Source organism: Carettochelys insculpta, chromosome 5 (assembly GCF_033958435.1).
Source record: "Carettochelys insculpta isolate YL-2023 chromosome 5, ASM3395843v1, whole genome shotgun sequence".
NCBI lineage: Eukaryota > Metazoa > Chordata > Testudines > Carettochelyidae > Carettochelys > Carettochelys insculpta.
The window spans coordinates 29,141,910-29,164,033 of record NC_134141.1 but is presented as its reverse complement, the minus strand read 5'-3'; the positions used below and the strand labels follow the sequence as shown (position 1 = coordinate 29,164,033).

At 40.6% G+C, this 22,124-nt stretch overlaps 1 protein-coding gene across 2 annotated transcripts in view; it reads left to right on the top strand.

The window, feature by feature from the left end:
• The window catches only part of BRD10 (bromodomain containing 10), an 89,847-nt gene that overhangs the window by 5,586 nt on the left and 62,137 nt on the right, over positions 1-22,124 (top strand). The window contains exons 2-3 of one of the 2 annotated variants that reach the window (XM_074994871.1): positions 3,993-4,181; positions 16,643-18,078. In XM_074994871.1, coding sequence (XP_074850972.1) covers positions 3,993-4,181; positions 16,643-18,078 — 1,625 coding nt within the window. Of the gene's footprint in view, positions 1-3,992; positions 4,182-16,642; positions 18,079-22,124 lie in introns of those variants that run through there. The other variant, XM_074994872.1, reaches the window with a different exon arrangement.

Sequence of the window (22,124 nt, the reverse complement as noted above, 5' to 3'; positions counted from 1 at the left end):
TCTGATCTGTCCTCCTTGCTTACTGTTTTTGGTTCTCTGTGTCTTAAATATTGAGTCTGTTCTGGTCTGGCTATGGTCTGAAGAAGTGGATCTGTCCCACGAAAGCTCACCTAATAAACTATTTTGCTAGTCTTTAAAGTGCTACTTGACTGCTTTTTGTTTTGATAGTGTGTAGACTAGCACAGCTTACTCTCTGTTACTTTAGATGTATGTGTGAATAAAATAACATTGAAGGTCCTGATTCATAGTCACCTGCCCAATATTAGGCACCACTGTAATGCACAAAATCTCTGCCTGGCTGCTATGTGATGTGATAGACACCTAAACTCATTCAGTGCTGAAGTTTTGTGCTATAAACTTTCTATGGGTGGCACGTGAGCTGCTTTTGCGGGGCGGTTAGCTTCTGATCCTCCCCCAAAGGAGAACTGTGCCCCTCATGACCTCTATACCCAATGGGTCTGCTCCCTAAACCTTACTGCCTCCAGGTGCCCTGGAATGCCAACCCTGGGCATCATGGCTTAGGACTACCAGGTACAATGTGGACAGCTTCAGCACATCCCTCAACTCCTGACTGCCAGGTGCCATGATCCTAGCTGTGGAGTTCTGGGTGTTTATAGCCCTGTTGCTGGGTGGCCTGAGTGCTGGGAGCTCCACAGTCATCCGCATGCTCATCAGCTGTCAGATACTTCCTGGAACTTTGAAAGAGGAGCAGAGATCAGTACACTGAGCACAGTAATTAGGGCAGGAATTATGGGATACTGGTGAAAACTAGTTCTGTCAACAAAACATAAAACCGTGTCTGCACTGACTCTGCCTACTGTAAACTGAGGAGAAAAGAAAAAAGTGTCTCATAGGGATGGAAGTTTTTTGTCCCCAAAGCTGGACATTTTCCCTAGCAAAAGTCACATTTCACTGTGTATGCTTTTACTGTTTTGTTACCAAACGTCAGGTTTTGCTGACCAAATTTGTTATTGTAGACAGTCCTACTGTCAATAACTTCATATGTAAAAATGTTACAGGTATTGACATATGATTTTTCTTAACAGGATTATCCTAACCTTTTCACTGATATCTCATGTGTTCTGTCCTGCACAAAGAACATCATAACTATGTCCAATCATATAATACAATTTTAAAGTGATATAAGATACAGAGCCACAAGAATGTTCTGTTCATGATGCTTCTCAGGATTGCACCTTAATGCCTCATGTTCAGGCCAGGATAGTGGGGAAACATTGCTTTAATATGGGTGCTATATAAACACCTTTATTTTTCTTCTTGCTCTCTAGTTCATCCTCAGTGTGATGAGTGGTGTTGGAATGGCATTTGCACACCCTATACACCTGAAAATAGAAGGTTCTTTTTTTTTTTTAATTTTTTTTTCTTTCAATAGTAGCTTGTTTGTACCCGAAACTTTTGCATCAGTAATACAGGGAATACACTAATACATTTTGCCAAATGTGTTGGCAGCTAATATCCATATTTTTTGCTGTCATCAAATGTTGTAACCTGAAATACAGTTATTTGCATCATAGCTCACAAAATATAGTTGTTTAGTCTTGTTAATAAGTTGTAGCTTGTTTTCTCTGCTTCACTGTTAATACTAATTACGAAGTGCCTTTACTCTTTAGTCCTTAACAATTCTAATATGTCATTTTATATATAATATATTTTCCTTACTAATTTGTAGAAGTGAGAGACATTCTCTGTTTTGCTAGGTTCAAGTATCCAAAATTTATGGTGGTTTGGGTTCTTAACTTTATTAACCAGGAAAAGTGTAATTTTTCTTGATGATTTTTTTTTCTTTTGAAAAATCTAAGATGACTAATTGAATAAAGACAATGTTGTAAATAAGATGTTTTTGATCCTGAAACTTTTACTCCATTTGAATTGCTTAACAGTGTAAAAGAGAAACAACCACAATAATATGTTGTTAGTTCATTCTGTAAATATTTCAAAGTAAAATATTCTCAGTTTTGTGATGTAAAATTTGAAACTTTGGAAATCTGTCACGTTTAGCTTGCATCAAATCGTATTTCAGAATGAAAAAGCAGTCATGTGTCTGGTAGGAATAAGGAGATTTCGAAGTTGGCGAGGTACTTTAGAAAATGACCCTCATCTGGACGAGCTGCGCAGAAGTGAATAGCAGCAATTTTGAAGTGCGGTGACCGGCGGCATGTTAATGAGGCACTGAATGTGCATTTCAGCGCCTCATTAGTATTCTTCGATTTGGTCATTAGCATGGCTAGTCGAAGTTTTCTTTAAGTGTAGATGTAGCCTATATATATATATAAAATGACATAGAGATCCAAAAATTGTTATTAAGGTTGGCAAATGAGAATAATTGTTATCATTGTTGGCAAATCAGATAGAGAGGTTAGCAGGTTGTCTATAGGAGAGGTGACAGGCCTGTTCTCTCCTACAGACAACCTCCTAACCTTATGAGGATTCTCACCAGCAACCACAGGCTATACCACAATAATACTAATCCTGGAACTTTTCCTTTCAACAAGCCCTGTTGCCAACTTTTGTCCACATATCTATTCTGGTGATACCATCACTGGACCTAACCACATTTATTACAGAATCACGGGCACATTTTCCTGTTCCTCATCTAACATCATTTATGCTATCATGTGCCAACGATGCCCACGCACTTTGTATATAGGGCAGACAAACACTCTTTGCCAAAGAATGAATGGACATGGAGCAGACATCAAAAATCTCCAAATATGCAAACCTGTCAGCCAGCCCTTTAATGGAGTGGACCATTCTGTTAAAGACCTAAGAGTTTGTGTTCTGGAGAAAAGAGACTTTAACAAACGTCTACAGAGGTAATGTTTGAAACTAACATTCATATTAAAATTCGACATGTTAACACGTGGTTTGAACAAGGACAGCAATTACCTGACTCATTATAAGGACTCATTCACATACTTGGATGTTTGACCTAACACTTCCCCCCACCACCGGCTCTTCTATCTGATTTGTCAACAACTATAACAATTTTTGGACCGCTGTGCTTTATTTGTTGAGCCTCTTCTGGTAAGGCTATAGATCTGAAGAAGTGGGTCTGTCCCACAAAAGCACATCATCTAATAAATTATTTTGTTAGCCATGTTAGTCATGTAGCACTTTAGAGACTATCTCGTTATTACTGTTTCAGAATAGTTTTGTGTATACTGAAAATAACCTTTTCTGAGCTCAAATGTATAGTATTTTTGTTTACAGATGTTTACAAAATATATAATATGTGGAAATTAACTTGGAAAATCTGTTTACCATTTTTAATAGAGATGGTCTTCAAAATTCTTTTGTGATGGCATCTAAGTTTTTAATATTTTATGAAGGAGTGGTGATTTCGTCACTGAAGAGTTTGACAGTTCAGTTGTGGATAGGGATAACACTTCAATATGGCTGTGTCTACACCACCTCCCTACCTTGAAGGGAGGATGGTAAGTAGAGTGTTGGGAGTTTTATTACTGAAGTGCTGCGCTGCAAATGCAGCACTTGATAAAGCAAATTCCCCCGCGCAGCAACTTCAAAGTTATAAACTTCAAAGTGCCAGCTCGCATCTAGCTGTGGCTCACCCACTGGTGCTTCGAAGTTCCTTTACTCCTTCAAAATTTTGAGGAGTAAAGGGACTTCGAAGTACCCTGGGCACTTCAAAGTACCGTCGGGTGAGCCGCAGCTGGCAGCGAGATGGCACTTTGAAGTTTAAAACTTTGAAGTACTGGTGGGTGAGCCATGGCTAGATGCGAGCTGGCACTTTGAAGTTGCTGCGGGGGTGGAATTTGCTTAATGAAGTGCGGCATGTGCAGCACAGCACTTCGTTAATGAACTCCCAACACCTTACTTACCATCCTCCCTTCGAAGTAGGGAGGTAGTGTAGACAAGCCCTATAAGTTTTTACTGACCTAGTTTACACATTTTAAAGATTTATGTAGTGAAAAATTATTGTGCATTGAACAACTTTTTTTTTTTCTTTCAAGACACTTGAGAGAGAAGACAACAATAACAGTAACATCCAAAGGTTGCTATGGATTGGAAGATGAGAAAGCAACAACATGCATTTCAACGAGGCGTCGTTCTACAACTCGCTTAACGACAGGTGTTTTTGAGTCTGTAATGGTTCAGGTTCTGAGACAAGAAGAACACCAGCGAGCAAAGGAGGAAAAGAGGTAAAAGGAAAAAGTTAAATTTGTCATGGTCTTGCTTTTCTCTTTCTCAGATAGTTGATCTTCCAGAAGGGAAACATACCACCTCCTCTTCATAAAAGAAAATTCACTTTTGATCACTAGATTTCAATATAGTTAAGAACGCAATTACCACTGTCATGGAATCCATGAATTTTGCTATGTATTTCAAAATTATTTTTAAAGGTCACCATTGTTGTGGAACCATTTTACCATTTATGTGGGCCCTACTGCTGTACATTAGCACTTTGTTAGTCTGTATTAATCTAGTTCTCTGTGGAAAAAGGCCCATATCCAAGCAAACTGACATTGTTAATGCCTAGGAGATGATCAATGTTTATAATGAATTTTTCATGTAGACCCTGCTGCTGCATGTTTAACAGGTCATAAATTTGCCTTTATCAGCTGCAGTTGCATTAACAGTTGATTTGTTCATGTTGTTCTAGACGCATTTCAAAGAGAACTAGATCAAAGTGAAGTAACAAACTATTAATACATAAGAGCAGGTTTCCGTGACCAGAGTGTGAAATTAATTTTTTACTGTAAGTGTGTCATGAATTATACATAATTTTACCATTACAAAATGGTGTCCATAATGCTCTGGTTGGTCTTGTTTCCCTTTTGTTATTGGATAATAATTTCTTAAACGCCCCAATTTTGAAAGTTATTTTAAAACTGCTGATATTTTAATATCAGGAAATTTGTAATAGTATTTGAAAGCGAGAATGCTGTACTTTATGGTCGTATTGCTTGTTTACTCAGTCCTGAGTTATCACACTTCCCGTCAGCACCATTTCTAGCGGGTATTGGGTGTGGAACAATCTTCCCCACTGTGCCAGGGCCCATAGCCCTGCCCCCACTCCACTTCTTCCCCAGAGCTCTTCCCCTGCTGTGCCTTCTCCATGCCTTCTCCCTCTCCTGCTCCACCCTCTTCCTTAAGCAGCATAGCCTGGTGAATTACTAGGATGGTTGATGCCAGCAGCAGCAGTCTGGCCCCCTGCAATCACTGTGTTGCCTGGGTGAGCTGAGGCACTCTACTTCCTACTGCCTTGGTGAAGCAGAGTGACCCAGCTAAAAGATGGCAGAGTGGAGCAAGCTGGTGAGTGCTGGGGTGGATCTAGCCCTTGTTGCCATTGCCAGGCCCACCAAAACACAGGTTTCAGGGCTGCTGCAAAATATAGTCCTGTGGACAAGACAACTCTGTTTCTATGACCTTTCTTTTTTTGGTACAACTATGGTAGAAATATAAACAGTCGCTACCGAAGTGCAGAAAACAAGTAATTTGAAACATTCTTGAAATAAAAAAACCTACATATAATTTTTAGTTTAGAATAACACCACCTTAAGAATACAAGACTGTATTACTTCTTAGTTCAATACATTTTGAGAATTGTGATATGCATCCTGAAACCAATAGCATAATCAATCATCTTTTTATTCTCTTTGTAAGGGGGTGTGTGTGTGTGCTTGGACGTACATTTATATGCCCTGTATAGGATGTTTTGAAGTATTGCTCAGTGAGTATTATTTAATTCACTTGAGCACTTTGAAAGAGATCCACTCATGGATTATTTTCTTTCAGTCCCAGATGTTATCTACAGTATTCCTTTTCTGTGCTGGGTCTCTGTGTGCTAAGTTTTGGGGATCATGTTCCAAAGGATTGGGTATTGGTGGGGCATATTGCTTGTGATCCTTTTCATTTGTCATAAGGTGTATTAGTTCAGGGTTATAGCGTCCCTGAAATGGAAAGGGAGAACTTGGTCATTAAGTCTGAATTTTTATGTGGAAGCCTATTTCTGTGCTATAATTCTCCTGTAGATGTGAAAATGGTAGAATGAGAAGGAACTCAGCTGGAGACTGGCAGGTAATTTTATGGATCTTGGCATGTATGTACTTTCAGGGCCTTATGATGCCACTGCACAGTTGCCCATTCTCTTCTGCAGCTCCCTCAATGGCAACCCCACCACGGAGCTAACTATGCTGGAATTGGCTTACACCTATTTCAAATGACTATTTTGTGTTTCCTTAAGAGACACTAAGGAAGCTTCAAATATCCAACAGTATTAACATCCATGGTTGCTTAGTTCCCCTTTCTGCCTCTTTGGTTGTAAGGCATGCCATGTCAAGCAACTGTTCTCTGATTCTCTTAACTTCTTTGATAGTTAAAATTGATGGGGTGTATAGTTAATAATCCGCAGTTTAGGGACAAGTATCGGAGGGGTAGTCGTGTTAGTCTGGATCTGTAACAGCAATGAAGGGTCCTGTGGCACCTTATAGACTAACAGAAAAGTTTTGAGCATGAGCTTTCGTGAGCACAGACTCACTTCATCCCATGCTGGCCTTGGAAATCTGCAGGGCCAGGTATGAATAAGCCAGAGCAAGGGTGGGGATAACAAGGTTAGCTCAGTCAGCAAGAGTGAGGCTTACTACCAGCAGTTGATCTGGAGGTGTGAACACCAAGGGAGGGGAAGCTGCTTTTGTATATAGCCAGCCATTCACAGTCTTTGTTTAAGCCTGAGCTGAGGGCGTTGAATTTGCAGATGAATTGTAGCTCAGCAATTTCTCTTGGGAGTCTGGTCCAGCAATTTCTCTTGGGAGTCTGGTCCTGAAATTTCTTTGCTGTAGGATAGCTACTTTTAAGTCTGCTACTGTGTGGCCTGGGAGATTGAAGTGCTCTCCTACGGGTGTTTGTATGTTGCCATTTCTGATATCTGATTTGTGTGCGTTTATTCTTTTACGTAGAGACTGTCCAGTTTGTCCGATGTATATAGCAGAGGGGCATTGCTGGCACATGATGGCATAAATTATATTGGTAGATGTGCAGCTGAATGGTATTTGAGGCTAGTCCATGCTACAAAATTACGATGAATTAAGTTATATCTACCTACAGCTAACCAATAGAATAATTAAATTGCTTTTGCATGTCCACACTATATTCCTTGTATCAGTGGGTGCATGTTCTTACCAGGAGTGCTTACATGAGTGTAACGATCCATGTGGGGCACTGAGACAAGTTTTTGAAGTAACAGTCAATTTAAGACCCTCTGGCCATGTCTACACTAGCCCCAAACTTTGAAATGGCCATGCAAATGGCCATTTCGAAGTTTACTAATGAAGCGCTGAAATGCATATTCAGCGCTTCATTAGCATGCGGGTGGCCACGGCACTTCGAAATTGACGTGCCTCACCGCCCTGCGGCTCATCCCGACGGGGCTCCTTTTTGAAAGGACCCCGCCTACTTCGAAGTCCCCTTATTCCCATGAGCTGGTGGGAATAAGGGGACTTCGAAGTAGGGGGGGTCCTTTCGAAAAGCAGCCCCGTCGGGACGAGCCGTGCAGCGGTGAGGCGCGTCAATTTCGAAGTGCCGCGGCCGCCCGCATGCTAATGAAGCGCTGAATATGCATTTCAGTGCTTCATTAGTAAACTTCGAAATGGCCATTTGCGTGGCCATTTCGAAGTTTGGGGCTAGGATAGACGTAACCTCTGTGTCTACACTGACATTGTATCAACCTAACTATATCAACCTATGCAGAGGAGGAATTAAGTGTAGCAGGCAAGTTACATAAGTGGGAACTACGTTTTAGTGTGAACACGTAGAGATAAGTTGTCATAAACTGCCTTATGTTAATCTAACTCTTAAGATGAAAACGCTGCAGGGATTAAAAAAAAAAATAGACTGCATGCATGTGAATAACCTTACTAGAAATGCTCCTCCTCTATTCCACCTTCAAAAGTGGCTTTGGTAGGAGTCAGTCCTTCAAACCCCACCACAGAGTTTTTCTGGGGCTACAAATTAATAGTACCTTTATGTCAGAAGGAGTAGAAACTTTTTGTTTCTTTATGTAGCTTGGATCTTTGATTCCCAACTTTCAGGAACAGGTAACCAGCAGACGATGGTCCTTTCCTAAGGGGCTAGCATCAAAAGCTTGAGTTTTTAAATAATTGAAGACTGGGTTGAAAGAATTTGCATTCAGCTCTATTTCCCAGGAAATCTACTTTACGTGTGTGGTTTTCCAGAAGTCCATTCTGGTCTGCCACATTATTCAGTATAGTTTTTTGACCATCCATATCCACAATAATATAATACCTTTGTATTTAAATAGAATAGACTCTACAGATACTAAAACTTAATTCAGTAGGGTTTTTCCAAGGTATTGCCACATCTGCTAGTTATCGACGTGCACAGCAACCACACGAAGAAAAACTGTTAAATGGGATATACTTTCTGATTGAAGCTAATATTTCATCAGTACAATTTAATAATATTAAGGATGAATGATAAGTGTACCAAAAGATGAATCAGTTTTTTTCAGATAACAAAAATTAGTTTGACATCCTTTTCCCTCATACTATGTTAGCTATGCAAGTAGAAGGCATTCATGGTACAAATCTGGATGCCTGAAAAATACTAAGATAGATTTAGCTAGCTGTTTTGACTGATTATTTCATTGAATGAAATATGTAAAAGGAGAAAATTGTCCACATTTTGTTATCATAAAATGGATCAGATATTGTATGTCAGAAGTATAATAATTTACAGATAATCCTACTCATAACTAATTAATTTGTGCTGTTGAATTTTTGGCTGAAAGAACCTTTCCTTCAGTGACAGATATATGTAAGTACCAGTTTGCTCTTCCACTTGTGGTTTTGCAAAATGTTAGGCCACATCTGCACTCGCACCCCACCCTTCCAGATGGGGCATGGTAATGAGCAGAGTGGAAGATGCAAATGAGGTACAGATTAAAATATCTCATGCATCGCTAGCATATCCCCATGAGATCTCGCTTCCAGAAGATCCTCTTCTGGAAGCACAGCTGCCATGGGGACATGGATCCTTCTGAAGGAAATCCCCGCTTCCGGAAGACCCTTCCTCTGCAAATGTATGGATCTTCTGGAAGCGAGATCTTGTGGGGATATGCTAATGAGACATGAGATATTTTCATGTGTACCTTATTTTCATCTTCTGCTCTGCTCGTTACCATGCCCCTTCCAGAAGGGTGGGGATGAGTGTAGCCGCGGCCTCACAGATTGGATGTACAAGTATCTTTTGAATGCATCTTTTGGGAGATATGTACACAGGATTGTGATGTTAATCTCATTTTCTAAGGTTATTCATACAGTATTCCCATTTCTGTTGGCAATTCTTTACTGCCATTTAGAACATTTTCACAGATAAGCTATGAAAAGGGGAAAAAATGAACATTTCTTGCTCTCTTGTCTCTTTTCTGAGTGGCATGTTCAATACCTTCTACACTGATCTTCCTTCCTATTTCCTTATCTCCAAATACCATTGTTTTTTGTTTTAGCAATGTTCATAAACAGTCTGTATCACTTCCCTTCCTTGTTTAGCATCTGCGCATTTTAGCTACTTTCTCCTCATCTTCCTCAATGATAACTATCTCATCTGCGAACCTCAAGTTGTTAATTTTTCCCATGCACAGATATCCCTTCTGCCCCTTCCTTGATCTTGTCCCTCGCTCTCTCTAGATGCATGATGAAGATACTCGGCAATATTGGATCTCATACCTCTAATCATTCTAAATCAACTTCCTAACTCTCCACATGTTCTCACCACTGCCTCCACATTGTCACGGATATCCTTCAACAACATATCAGTCTGCTATCTGCTCCATATGACTCCAACTCTGCCCAATTCACTTTCTGATTTATATTGTCAAATGCCTTCTGAAAGTCGAAGAAGCAAGTTTAGAAGTTCTTGTTCTTTCATTGAGCTTTCTCCGCTATCTTTCGTGAACCCTTCTTGCTTGTCCACTATATTTTCTTTTATCTGAGATCTTAGTCTCTCCATCAATATCCTCATCAGCACCTTGCCCAGGTGATTCATTAGGGCAATCGTTCTGTAGTTCTTGCACTCCAATGCACTTCTTTTCTTGTGTATTGTCATTAGCATGGATCTTGTTCATTCCTTAGGTTTCTTTCATTCTTTCCATGCTGTATTTCCTGAATCATGCTTTCCCCGCTGTATTTGATCATGTCTCCTGTGATCTTTTTATTTCCAGGCTCTTGTTGTTCTTTAGTCGTTTCGCTGCTCTTTCTTCTTCCTCCTTTGAAATATTAGTCTCGCTCTTGATGCTCAGTAGAGAGATCTCTTCCAGTTCTTCAGTCAGTCTCTGTGAGACACTCAGGTCCACCTGTGCTTTGTACAAGTCAGTGCAGTATCTCGTCCATTGCTGCACAATCTGCTCATTGTTCATGAGCACCTCTTAGTTCACATCTTTGATTGCTTTCTGCTTCAGCTGCCACTTTCTAATAATATTCCTAATCATCTTATACACCTCCTTGGTCTTACATTTGCCATAATACCTCTCTATATCTTCACACTGCTTCTCTAACCATTTCACCTTATCCTTTCTGGCCGCTTTCCTTACCTCATTGCATTTCACCCTATATTGATGTTCCCCTCTCTCGGAAACATCCCTTCTGATCTTCAGCACTCTCTTCTCTTGGACCAACTTCAGCGTCTCCTGGATAATCCACTTCTTATCGATCTTCTCTTCTTCCAGAACAGTCTGCTCAATTGCCTCTTCTGTCACCGTGGCTATCCTTTTGACTTTCATATCTAGGTTATTCTCTGTGCTCTCATTCCTAATCTTCTCTTCAAGTGCTGCTCTGTACGCATTCCCTATTTCTTCCTTGCCTAGCCTCGCCATGTCTCTTCTTTTCTTAAACTGTCTCTTATGCTTTCTTTTGAGTTTTATCTTGATGTTTGCAATCATTAGACTGTGGTCCGAGTCTGTACTCGCTCCTTGGAAAGTTTGACACTGATGTTCTTCTTCTTATCAAAATCATATCTGTCATGTTCTTGGACTTCCTGTCATTTGGTTGCCATGTTCAGTTCCTACAGTCCTTTTGTTGGAATCTCACGTTGCTGTTCACCATCTCATGCTGCATAGCAAACTCTAGTAGTTTCTCACCTCGTTCGTTTCTTTCTCCGTATCCAAACCTTCCCATGACTCTCTCCCAACCTTCGTTCTCTGTTCCAACTTTTGCATTCCAATCTCCGGTGATCAACACTTCTCTCTTTGGTATCTCCTCCAGCATCTTCGTCATGTCTTTAGAGAATAGCTCAATCTTTTCCTCTGTACTATTTAATGTGGGTGCATACACCTGAATAACCAGGATGTTGAATGGTTTTGCTTTGACTCTCGCTACCATCATTCTTGCACTCACCAGTTTGTATCATAATAATTCTGCTCTAGCTCTTTTGCTAAGAGGGAATCTGACGCCTGCCTCGTGCTTCATTTCATTCCCTGACCAAGTGATTTCACAATCACACATCTCTCCCAATGCTGTCCAACGCATCTCTGCCAGTCCAAGTATATTGCAGCAGTATCTCTCCATCTCCTTCCAAAACAGCTCTAATTTTCCATTCGCCAACTAACAGGTGTTAGTTCTAATTTTCTTTCAGTAGCCCAACTCATTGACCCAACCCCGATCGCTCGATTGGTGTCACTGACCTTGTTTATCTAGGAGACATCCAAACCAGCGTCTTTTATCATTTAGTCGTATTAACATCACATTTCATTCATATTGTTGTTTCATGGTCAGCGCTTCGTCACTCATCTGACCAACCCTCCTCCTTTATCCAGGCTTGGGACTGGTATGGAACCCCCAGAAGCTTCATGGTGGAGTTCTTTGGTAATATAGAACAAATATTTTGATAAATTATATTATTGAAATTATAGAGTACAAATGTTGCCTTAACCAAGCACTCTGGCATACTTTCTGTAGTTTGTTTTAATAATGCCAGCATAGTTCTGTATAAATGGTGCAGCAATTTTACATACGCCACACAGATCAGAAATTGGGCTGCGCAAGTCTCCTCTGCATGGCCCCAGAAGGACAGTGATGTGGCTCTTTAAGAATCTGCTTCTTCCCACCCCCATGACGGGTGTTTTGGTCTTCCCTTCTGCAGCAGGGGAGTGTGTGCTCTGCTGGTTTTGGGTCATGCTTGGCCAAGCCAGGAGGACGTAGTATCTCTGGGATGCCTCTTGCACAGAAGCTTACGTGAGGGACCTGGCTAGGCTTTGTGTTGCTGGCCTGAGATAGCGGAGGTTGCAAAGCTTCAGCATGGTGGGGTGGAAGCTTCCACCCCGACCCCATACCTCCAACTCATTACCTAGTAGTTGGTGTCCAGGTACATGGCAGTTGTTGCTAACAAGAGGCAACAGAAGAGTGAACTGCAGCCCTGCCACCTTTCTGGGAGTCCACAGCGGGCATGTCTGAAACCCCTGGCCTAGAGAAGCTGCTGCTTGTGTGTTCCCACCCCCCAGTTCCTGAGACAGCTTTTACATATAGTAAATAATGTCTCCTCTGAAACCTCCATAAATGGTGGCTATAAAGACTAATATGTGAGGCTGGGAGGAGTCACCTTGGGACAGTTCTCCCCACTGCCTTCCAGCGCCTTCCCAACTCATACATGCACAGCCTCTCCCATACATACATCTGCATATGCACACACAACCCCTTCCCCGCCAGGCACATCCCTCATTTTTTGTGTTACGTGGGTCAAGGACAAGTATGTAATGTTGAGAGGAGTTTGTAATCCCCTCTGTACAAAGAAGCTGAGGGTATATTGAAGTCCATATGTTTCACTACTTCAGTACTACTTACATGAATGTTTTACTAATTACTTTAATGAGTTTCAAAAATGTTTTCAAGTTATATGGAACTAGTAATCACAACAGTAAAATACAAAATTTTAAATGTGGGGGTTTTTTTTTTCCTACTGATACAGTGAAAAAACATTCCCAAATTTACTACAGGTTGAACCTTTCTAATCCAGCACACACTCATCTGGCCGCATCATAATCTGGCATGATTTTAGTTAGTTGGACGACCATTTATCACGGGTGTGACGAAATTTCCCATAGTCATAAAAAGCGTGCTTACAGCCACTACTCCTGGCTCTGTGTTTTGTGCTGTTGTTTAGCAGTAATTTACCCTAAATGTTCCAATCTCTGCACAATAAGCAGGGGAAGTGTTGGTAAAGCTGCTAGACAAATATTGACCTCCCATTGACCTTACACCTTTATGGGCATGTCTTCATGATATCTTTTGCTGTTATTTAAATATCTTTAGTAAATTAACAAAACTAATCCTTAAAAACAGCTATTTTTAGTGACAAACTCGTTTCATCTACTAAACCTTACCATTCCATCCCAGTGGCATTGTTCCCCTCTTCAAGATGTAGAAATTCTTTTGGTTTGACCTTTTCCAAGCCTAAATTCTGTAATATACACAATTTAGCTGTACATATATTTCAATTTAGAGTTGATGTATTCAAAGAAACATACTACTGTATGTGAAGATATTTAGCTGCTTGGGAAAAGATAAGGCATTTGGAAGTGGCCCTATGCATAGGGCCCTGTGTGGAATCAAAATAGGTATTTGCATCACCTGCATCTGCAAAAATAATCCACGGATGTGGCTATAAAGTGGCTATCTACAGATTTTCACAGTTGTAGATACAAAAATGTTATCTTCTGTATCGTTATCTGCAACATTGAACCATGGATATCTGCACCCACCTTGATTGCAAATACCTGTGAACGTGAAGTGTATATCTGTGGATTTGCAGGGCTCCCCTTATGCAGTTGAAAAAGAATGACAGGCTTCTTGAAGGTGGCAGAGAAGTTCAGGAGTATGTGGCAATTGATTGGATGTTTGCATGGGAATGCTTTTTTCTATTTTTCTGCCCCAACCTCGGGAAATTAAATGCAGAACCCCTATGTTAATACATAATTGAAGTGTAACATTTCAATGGACAAAAGTTAGAAGATGTAATTAGGAAGGTTCCCAATTAATTCAGACACCTTTGTTAAAGTGTTTATTAATGGTATATATTTAACATCTTAATAATTAGTAATCCTAAAATATAATGCAGGATGCATACAGATCACTTTATGCATGCAAATAGTCCTGTTTTCTTAAATGATTAAGCTAATTGAAATAAAGCAAAATTTGACTTCATTATGTATAATGGGGGCTGAATTAATGCCAATGTGGGAACAGCAACTCTTTTTAATTTGATCAATTATTTAATTTAAATATTCTTTTTTAGCATTGCATTTACTATATCTTAATTAGGTAAATAAATGACATATCCAACAAAATGATATTGGGAAACTTTCTCTTGGGGATCCAGTCATAAACTATTTGACTACTCATGATTTATATCATATGGAACTCTCATTGGGATTGTATTTTGAAATTCCATACTTATCTGTAGTTCTTGCACATACATGAATACATACAGCATGTTCACTCTGTACAAGGTTCTGGTCTGTGGTATACATCTCCCTCTTTTGCCACAAAGATGCAATGTAAACTAGACTATTAATGCAATACATAGATATTACTCTGCCACTTGATTCATATTATGTGTATTTTACAGGCTAATGCTCACTCGTAGTTTTGTCATCAAATGGAGGAGTCAGTGGTTGGGGTTTTGGGGTATGGGAGTGGGAGCATTAACCCTTTGAATTCATTTTTGATATTATTTGTGTGTTGAGAGGGAGAAGTGAGGATATGATTTGAAAATAAGACAGTAAGATCTGCAATATTGAGTCAGACCAGAGGCTGGGCTTACTTAATGTCCTTTTTTATGGCAGTGATCATTACCAGATTCTTCAGAGGGTAAGAAACTCTGTAGTAGGCAGTTCTGGAATACTTTTTCCAGGGGGAAATTTTTTTCCTAAGCCTGTGAATTAGAACTTAGTGTACCTTCAAGCAAGAAGTTTTACATCCCATTCAGACTTAAAAAACAAAAACCAACGACCTTCAGTAATAGAGCTCCTGGATGTTTTCATTATTCACCCACATATCTAGTTCTTTTTTGAGCCCTGCTGCCTCTTGACCTCCATCATATTGTCTGGCAATTCATTCTACAGGCCTTTGTGTGTGTGTGTGTGAGAGAGGGGGAGAGGGAATTTCCTTCAGTTACTTTTAATTGTGTTGCCTTTATGTTTCATTGAATGTGCTTGAGTACTTTGTTATGTCTGTTTACCTTTTTCATGCCTGGCTTGTTGTCTCTGTGCCAGTTATTTGCATACATCTATATGTTGTCTAATGTAGTTTTACTCTTTTCAGTCTCTGTTCAGATTTTTCTCAGTAGATCTCTACATCACCTGTCCGTGAATATGCACTACTGCTGTATGTTTTTTTTTTTTCTTGGATGTAGCACCAAAACGGAATACATTATTTCAACTGAGGGCATACTGATTATAAATGTAATATATTTGTAGTATTATTTTCTATATCATTCTTTATGCCTCCTGACATTTGATTTACATTTTTAACTCCCATTGCACATTGGTCAGTAAAACACAGGAAAAAAAGTACATGTATACATTAGAATACATTTTGTTAATTGTGTATATTCATGTATAAATTTAGAAGGATGTGGAGAAACAAAGGAAGATCGTTAAAAGTCACAGTACACTCATCCCTCGCTAAATGAGTACTTCACTTACGAGTACTCGCTTAAACAAGGGACACATTTACTTACCTTAGTTCACTCTGAGTGAGCTCCCCCCACCCTGCTTGCTACCAATACGAAGATAATCTCTCCCCATGACTCCAACCTGCCTAAGTCTGACTCCCTCCCCACCCCCCCGGGCCGGCCCCATAGTGCCTACCTGCGGCAGCCTTACACCCCCCCCCCCGGCTTCTGCTGACCCCCTCCCCAGCCGCTGGTCCCGCAGACCGACCCTGTGGCAGCCTGACCCCCCCTCCCCCCACCACAGACCCAACCTTCAGCAACCTGAACCCCCCACCCACTCCACAGACCCAACCGGCCACCAGATTTAAACTCTCCCTCCCACTCATGGTCCTAAACTGCCCCCAACTTTTAACATCCCCCTTCCCAACCCAAGGTTCACTTACCTTCCAAAAGCAGCACCACCTGCTGCCACTCCTTCCCTGAGCTCTTGGAACCAATCAGAGACTTTTACGTGTGTTTTAATGAGAATTTAGTATCCCTCTTACAAGTTTTTCGCCTATGAGCGCAAAGTTGGGAACCAGTTGTGCTCGTAGAGTGACAGATGAGTGTACAGCAATATAAGGATAAAGTCTCAACAGGTATGCAGCTCAGTAGGACTCTAATTGGTGAGCAAACAATGTCTGTTGGTAAAAAGACTGTAGAACTATAGCTAGGGGAACATGATATCTAGCAAGATTTGCCCATCTTCTCATATTTTTTTTCTAAATAGCAGTAGTAAGAAGTATAGATAAGGTACACATTTGCATTTTCAGTACTGATGTGTTATGTTATCCGTAACGGAGACAAACTGAATTTAGATTTCATGTGCTGTATTCTTTGTTGCTTTAGATTTTTATTCTGTATTTCTGACTTTTCTTCTTTGTTCTTTTAAGATAAATTAGGTATCTGAACTTTTGTGAAATTTCTTTCAATTCAATAGGCTACGAGAGCAAGAACGAAAAGAGGCAGAAGAAGCTAGTCAGAAGGAAATAGAAGAATGGGAAAAGTCACTTTTAGCTCAAGCAGCACCTACAAGGATGGAGACCATGTGGGAAATTCCAGCTATTGGTCATTTCCTTTGTTTAGCACAACAAATTCTAAACTTGCCTGAAATAGTCTTCTATGAATTGGAACGTTGTCTTCTAATGCCTCAGTGTAATGCTTTTTTATCTAAAATAATGACTTCCTTGTTAAGTCCTCCTCATCGTAGAGCTACCTTGCATCGAAGACCATCTCTTCCTTACGGAACTTGGGAAGCAGCACTTAGACAGAAGGTGCAACAGTGGTACACTGTTGTGGGGCAAACCGACAACCCTGATGGCTGTGCAGAAAAGCTTGGGTTGTGCCCCCAGTTTTTTAAAGTCCTTGGGGAAGTTAATCCTTTGGAAGGTAAACCATTTCATGAGCTTCCGTTCTACCAAAAAGTATGGTTGTTAAAAGGTCTCTGTGACTTTGTGTATGAAACCCAAAAAGATGTTCAAGATGCTGTGCTTGGACAGCCTATACATGAGTGCAGGGAAGTTATCCTTGGTTATGACTTCTTGGAGAATGCCTATGTTCATTTTCCACAGTTCTGTGGGGCTGATGTACGGATTTACAAACAGAAGCCTTTTCAAGCGCCTGCGTTTCCTGCTTCACCCATCAAAGTAAAAAAAGTACCGCGTATTAAATTAGAGAAAGTGAAATGTGAGTATGTCAGCAAAAGCAATGGGGAAGTTAGATTTGGTGGTAGAGAAGAGCTGCTACCTCACTGTAAAGTAGAAGCATGGACAAGTATGGATTCTCTTACTACTTGTTCAGCAAAAATACCCTTGGATAGCGTTAGTATCATTGCTGAAAAAGAAAGGAAGGCCAACTGTGAAAATAAAATGGCTAGAACATGTGATGTAAAAATACCTGGCTCCTGTAAAGAGAAGAAGCCAATTAGTCCTGGAGAAATTATTGGCTTTGGTGAACCTCTCAGCCCAGGCGAAATTAGGGTTGTAGAAAATGGAGAGAAACATCATGAAGCTTCCCTAATAAAAGCCGAGCCCATTTCATTAAAAACAAATACCCTTAAAACCTGCCAAGTACATGTGAATGGGAGTCATAGCAGCAATCCAGACATAAATTGCCACCAAGTTGCTAGAGACGTGATTTTGGAGAATTCGCTATGGAATAATAAGAAATTAAAACTTACTAAGATGCGGGCAAAAAAAAAGAAAAAGAAAAAAAAGAAATTGAAAGACATTTTGAATGAACATCTTCAAAGAAAGCGTGATGACTTACAAAGAAAGCGTGAAATTCATTCTCACCCATTTAAAACTTACAAACCTGAGATTCAGAATAAGTTGTTCATCATCAAAAAGAAAGCAAAACACAAGAAGCACAAAACTGGTAAGTTGATTTTATTACACAACAAATTAGACTGGAGATAAGGGGGTGTCTTTAGTCCTTGCAGCTGTACTTGTTTATTTTGTGAATGGGAAGAGTATCATGCATTGTACATTTCTGATATTAATTATACATGGAAGAATTTTATATCCAATATGTAGTATTCATAGAGTAGGGCTATGTTTATAAAAATTGACAAATGATTCACCTGTGATGTTTTCAGGATAGTCTTTGGTGAGTGTAGTATGCACAGCTTTTTACTTGATGCAAAAAGTATCTGATGCTATCGTACACAAATGATGGTACCTAGAGTACAAGCGCCTTTACCACAGGGATAAATAGTAGTATAATGTATTTAAACAGCATATAAATTGTGTAAACTGTTTTACATTGTACTGCCATATTTGTATTATGAAATTCTTTACTAGTGATGACTACTTTGATAGTACTATCAAAAATTCTAGTTTGCACTTTAAAGAAATGATTTAACTAAATATTTTGAAATGTGAACCTTTTGAACAATCAGATGATTGACCTGAGCGAAGTGCCTCATCCTCTCCACCACCGAAATCAATGGAAGTTATACTAGTAACTTCAAAGAGAGTGGCAGTTTTCACTGTAAAATAACTTGATTGCTACAAGAAGTCCTGTGGCACCTTATAGACTAACAGATATTTTGGAGCATAAGCTTTTGCGGACAAAGACCCACTGACAAAGTGGGTCTTTGCCAACGAAAGCTAGTGCTCCAAAATATCTGTTAGTCTACAAGGTGCCACAGGACTTCTTGTTGTTCTTGAAGATACAGACTAACACGGCTACCTCTCTGAAACTTGATTACTATAACCCATGCTTTTTTTATGCTGATACTGAGAACCAGCGCCTCTCCATTCCCAACCATGGGATTGTCTGGGGAGTGGGGTGCAGGGCACCAGCTGAGTAATGGCTCCTCTGTTACAATAAAAACACTAACTATGACTGAAAGAGATCAGGCAAAAATGCTTTATAGGTCACTGAGCATTTAAAAATCCCAAAAATGTTTGTCACAAATTTCTCATTTCTATTAATTGTTTTAGATGTAATTTGAGGCCTGTTTTTTAACAAGCTAACTTTTAATTTCGTTTTAATTCTTAAAACACAAACACCATCTTACTTAAGGCAACTTTGTGAACTAGGATCTGATATCAAATGAGTCTGAGACAGTTGATGTAATTTGTCTGATTCTATTTAAAGGGCTTCTTCCTCGAGTGATGGCTTATATGCATTCCAAGTTGGGTGTGCGCTGGTGCATGCCCAGTTGCTGGAAGCTTTGTGCCCTAGCCAGTAGCCATAGGTTTGGTGTGGCTGCCACTGGAGTGGTGCCTGTACGCGGACCAATATATGCACCACATGACCCACCCTCCCACTCATTTCCTTCTTGCCAGCTACTCTGATACTGGGGAGGGTTTTGGAATGGATGTGAGCAACACATCTCTAAGAACACCCAGTTACAGAACAGGTAACTGTCTCTTCTTCTTTGAGGGATTGCTCATGTGCATTCCAAGTTGGGTGAATACAAGCCAATGCCTAGGAGGTAGGGTCAGAGCCTGGAAAGCCCAGGAGGAAATGCAAGACAGCCCTGTCCACTGGGTCTTCTCATGTGTGCTGTGTCAAAGCATAATGCACCTGTAAACATATGAATTGAGGACCAGGTAGCCCACCCGACAGATGTCCTGGATAGGAACCCTGGCCAAATATGCTGCTGAGGAAGCTTGTGCTCTGGTAGAGTGAGCTGTGATCGGTGGAGGGGGGACCCCTGCTAGCTTGTAACATTCTTTAATACAGGCCACTATCCAGTAGGAGATCATCAGTTACAGAACAGGTAATTGTCTTGTTTTTATTTCTACTGATCTTTATTTAAGGTATACTTTAATTTCCAAGCATGTATTGGAGAGTCTGCTGTAATAGAAGTGAGTATGCTAAGTTGCAAATTAAAAAAAGAAAATGTGTGCAATGAACTGGTATTACAGTCAACCCTTGATTTAATGAATCCCAATATAACAGACTTTGGAAATAACAGATGCTGTCTGCTAGCTGCTGCCCCCAAATAAACGCCAGAGACTCACCAGAACCACTGCCAGGGCTGGAGGGGCCAGGGGTGGGGCTGTGGTGGGGCCCAGGAGCTCTCTTCCTCAAGCCCTATGTGTGGAGCATGTCAGTGCCTGGCAGACGCAGCCTGCAATGGGCCTGAGCATCAGCTGTGGTGTTGGAGACTTTTGCCCACTGGCAGGCTGCAGAAGGCTGTACCTTTGCGTGGGTGGCTCAGAGCCAGGGGCTGGAGGACATGCAGTGCTGAGAGCTGCAGGAAGTGGAAGGAGTCATGCTGGCATTCAGCTCCTCTCTTGGTAATTGGTGGAAGAAGATGGAGGTGTGAGGGGAAGAGTGGGGCACGAGGGGGAAAAGAAGCGGGGGTTGCAGAGGACAGGAGTGAGTGATATGCTGGGAAGGTCAGTGCATCATCATACCATATAAGCATTTGGCTATAACAGACTTTTGGCATTAACAGATACCCCTTTCCTCTGTTAGCCCATTAAATTAAGGGCTTACTGTAATGATAAAAAGAGCTTTTACAAATAAGTAGTAAATAAGTAGGGAGGTAATGGAAGTACCTGGTTATTTATATCAAATTGCACTGTGTTGTAAGAAATCCTAAGTTCACGCTGGAATTGTTTTGGTGAATTTGTTGTGGGAAATGTATTTCTAAACCAAATCATTTATATTCAGCATTTCCCTATTGTTCTAGTCTAGTAGCTACATTTTCCCTTCATAAATTCCCACTGTTAAATTAAGTGGCCTCCAGCAGATGGCTTGAGAGTGCTTTCACACATTGTTTTTCAGTATTGAGATGGCTGTTGGGAGTGTGGGGGAGAGAGTATGGAGTGCCAGAACCACCATATGTTTTATTTGTGCAATACATTTATAAGGTGTTGATCACAAGGCATCTGAGTACCATGCAAAGGAGTCAAACACAAAAAAACCTCAAGCAAAATCAGCTGAGAGTACAATATGCTGCATATAAACACACCCTCCCTCTGCCCCCAAATACTGCCAGATGATTAGTTTTGAACTAGTAAGAGGAATAGATACAAGATGATGATGATTTAAAAACCAACCAAAACCCAAGGAGGGCCCCCAAAGACTGAAAATGTGGGTCTACTGAAGTAGATTAAACTGCCGACATCCATTAAAGAAAGTGAGTGAGGTGCTCTGTGGACCTCCTCTAGAAGAAATTTCCACAGTTGAGACACTCTAACAGACCTGGAACATCCCTACAGCCTTGTCCTGGTTGACCCTAAAAACCAAGAGCAAATCAAGGCACCCCCATACTGATGAGTTTGATTTAAGAACTTAGGCTACATCTACACTAGAAAGTTCTTTTGGGGGGTGGGGAGAGGGAGGGCTTTTTCTGAAAGAACCTGCAGAGCCTCTACACACAAAATGTACTCTTTCGATCTGAAATCAACAGAATGCAGCACTTTTTCCAGTGTCCCTTTTCCTCTCCCAGATGAGGAAGAGCATCTTTTTCTGAAAGATTCTTTCAGGAAAAAAGTGTGTAGATTCCCCATGGGGCCCTTTTCTCAAAAGAGCAGTCCTCGTGCTGGATTTTTTGATTCCCCACCCCGTTCTTTTGAAAAGTGAGGGCTGTGTGGAAGCTCTCTATCAAAAGAGCAATTGATTTTTTTTTTTTTAAATCCGTGCGTGTGCATGCGTGCGTGCTCTTTTGAAAGAAGCTTTTTTGGGAGAGATCTTTCAAAAGATTGGTGTAGTGTAGACATAGCCAGACAGAGGTTCATCACAGACAGTGAATGATAGAAACATAGAGAAAGATGCAATCACTCAAATTTAATTCCAGAAATTGAGATGAAAGGGCGGGAAGGAGCAGCCTAACTGGGTTTGGGGAGAACGGTAACCTAATGTTTTTTCCCTCAGCTTTATTCTCTTGTGCTGAAAATTCTCATCTTCATAAACAGTGGAACTGCTGCTGTAGACATATTTCTCTGACACATGGATCT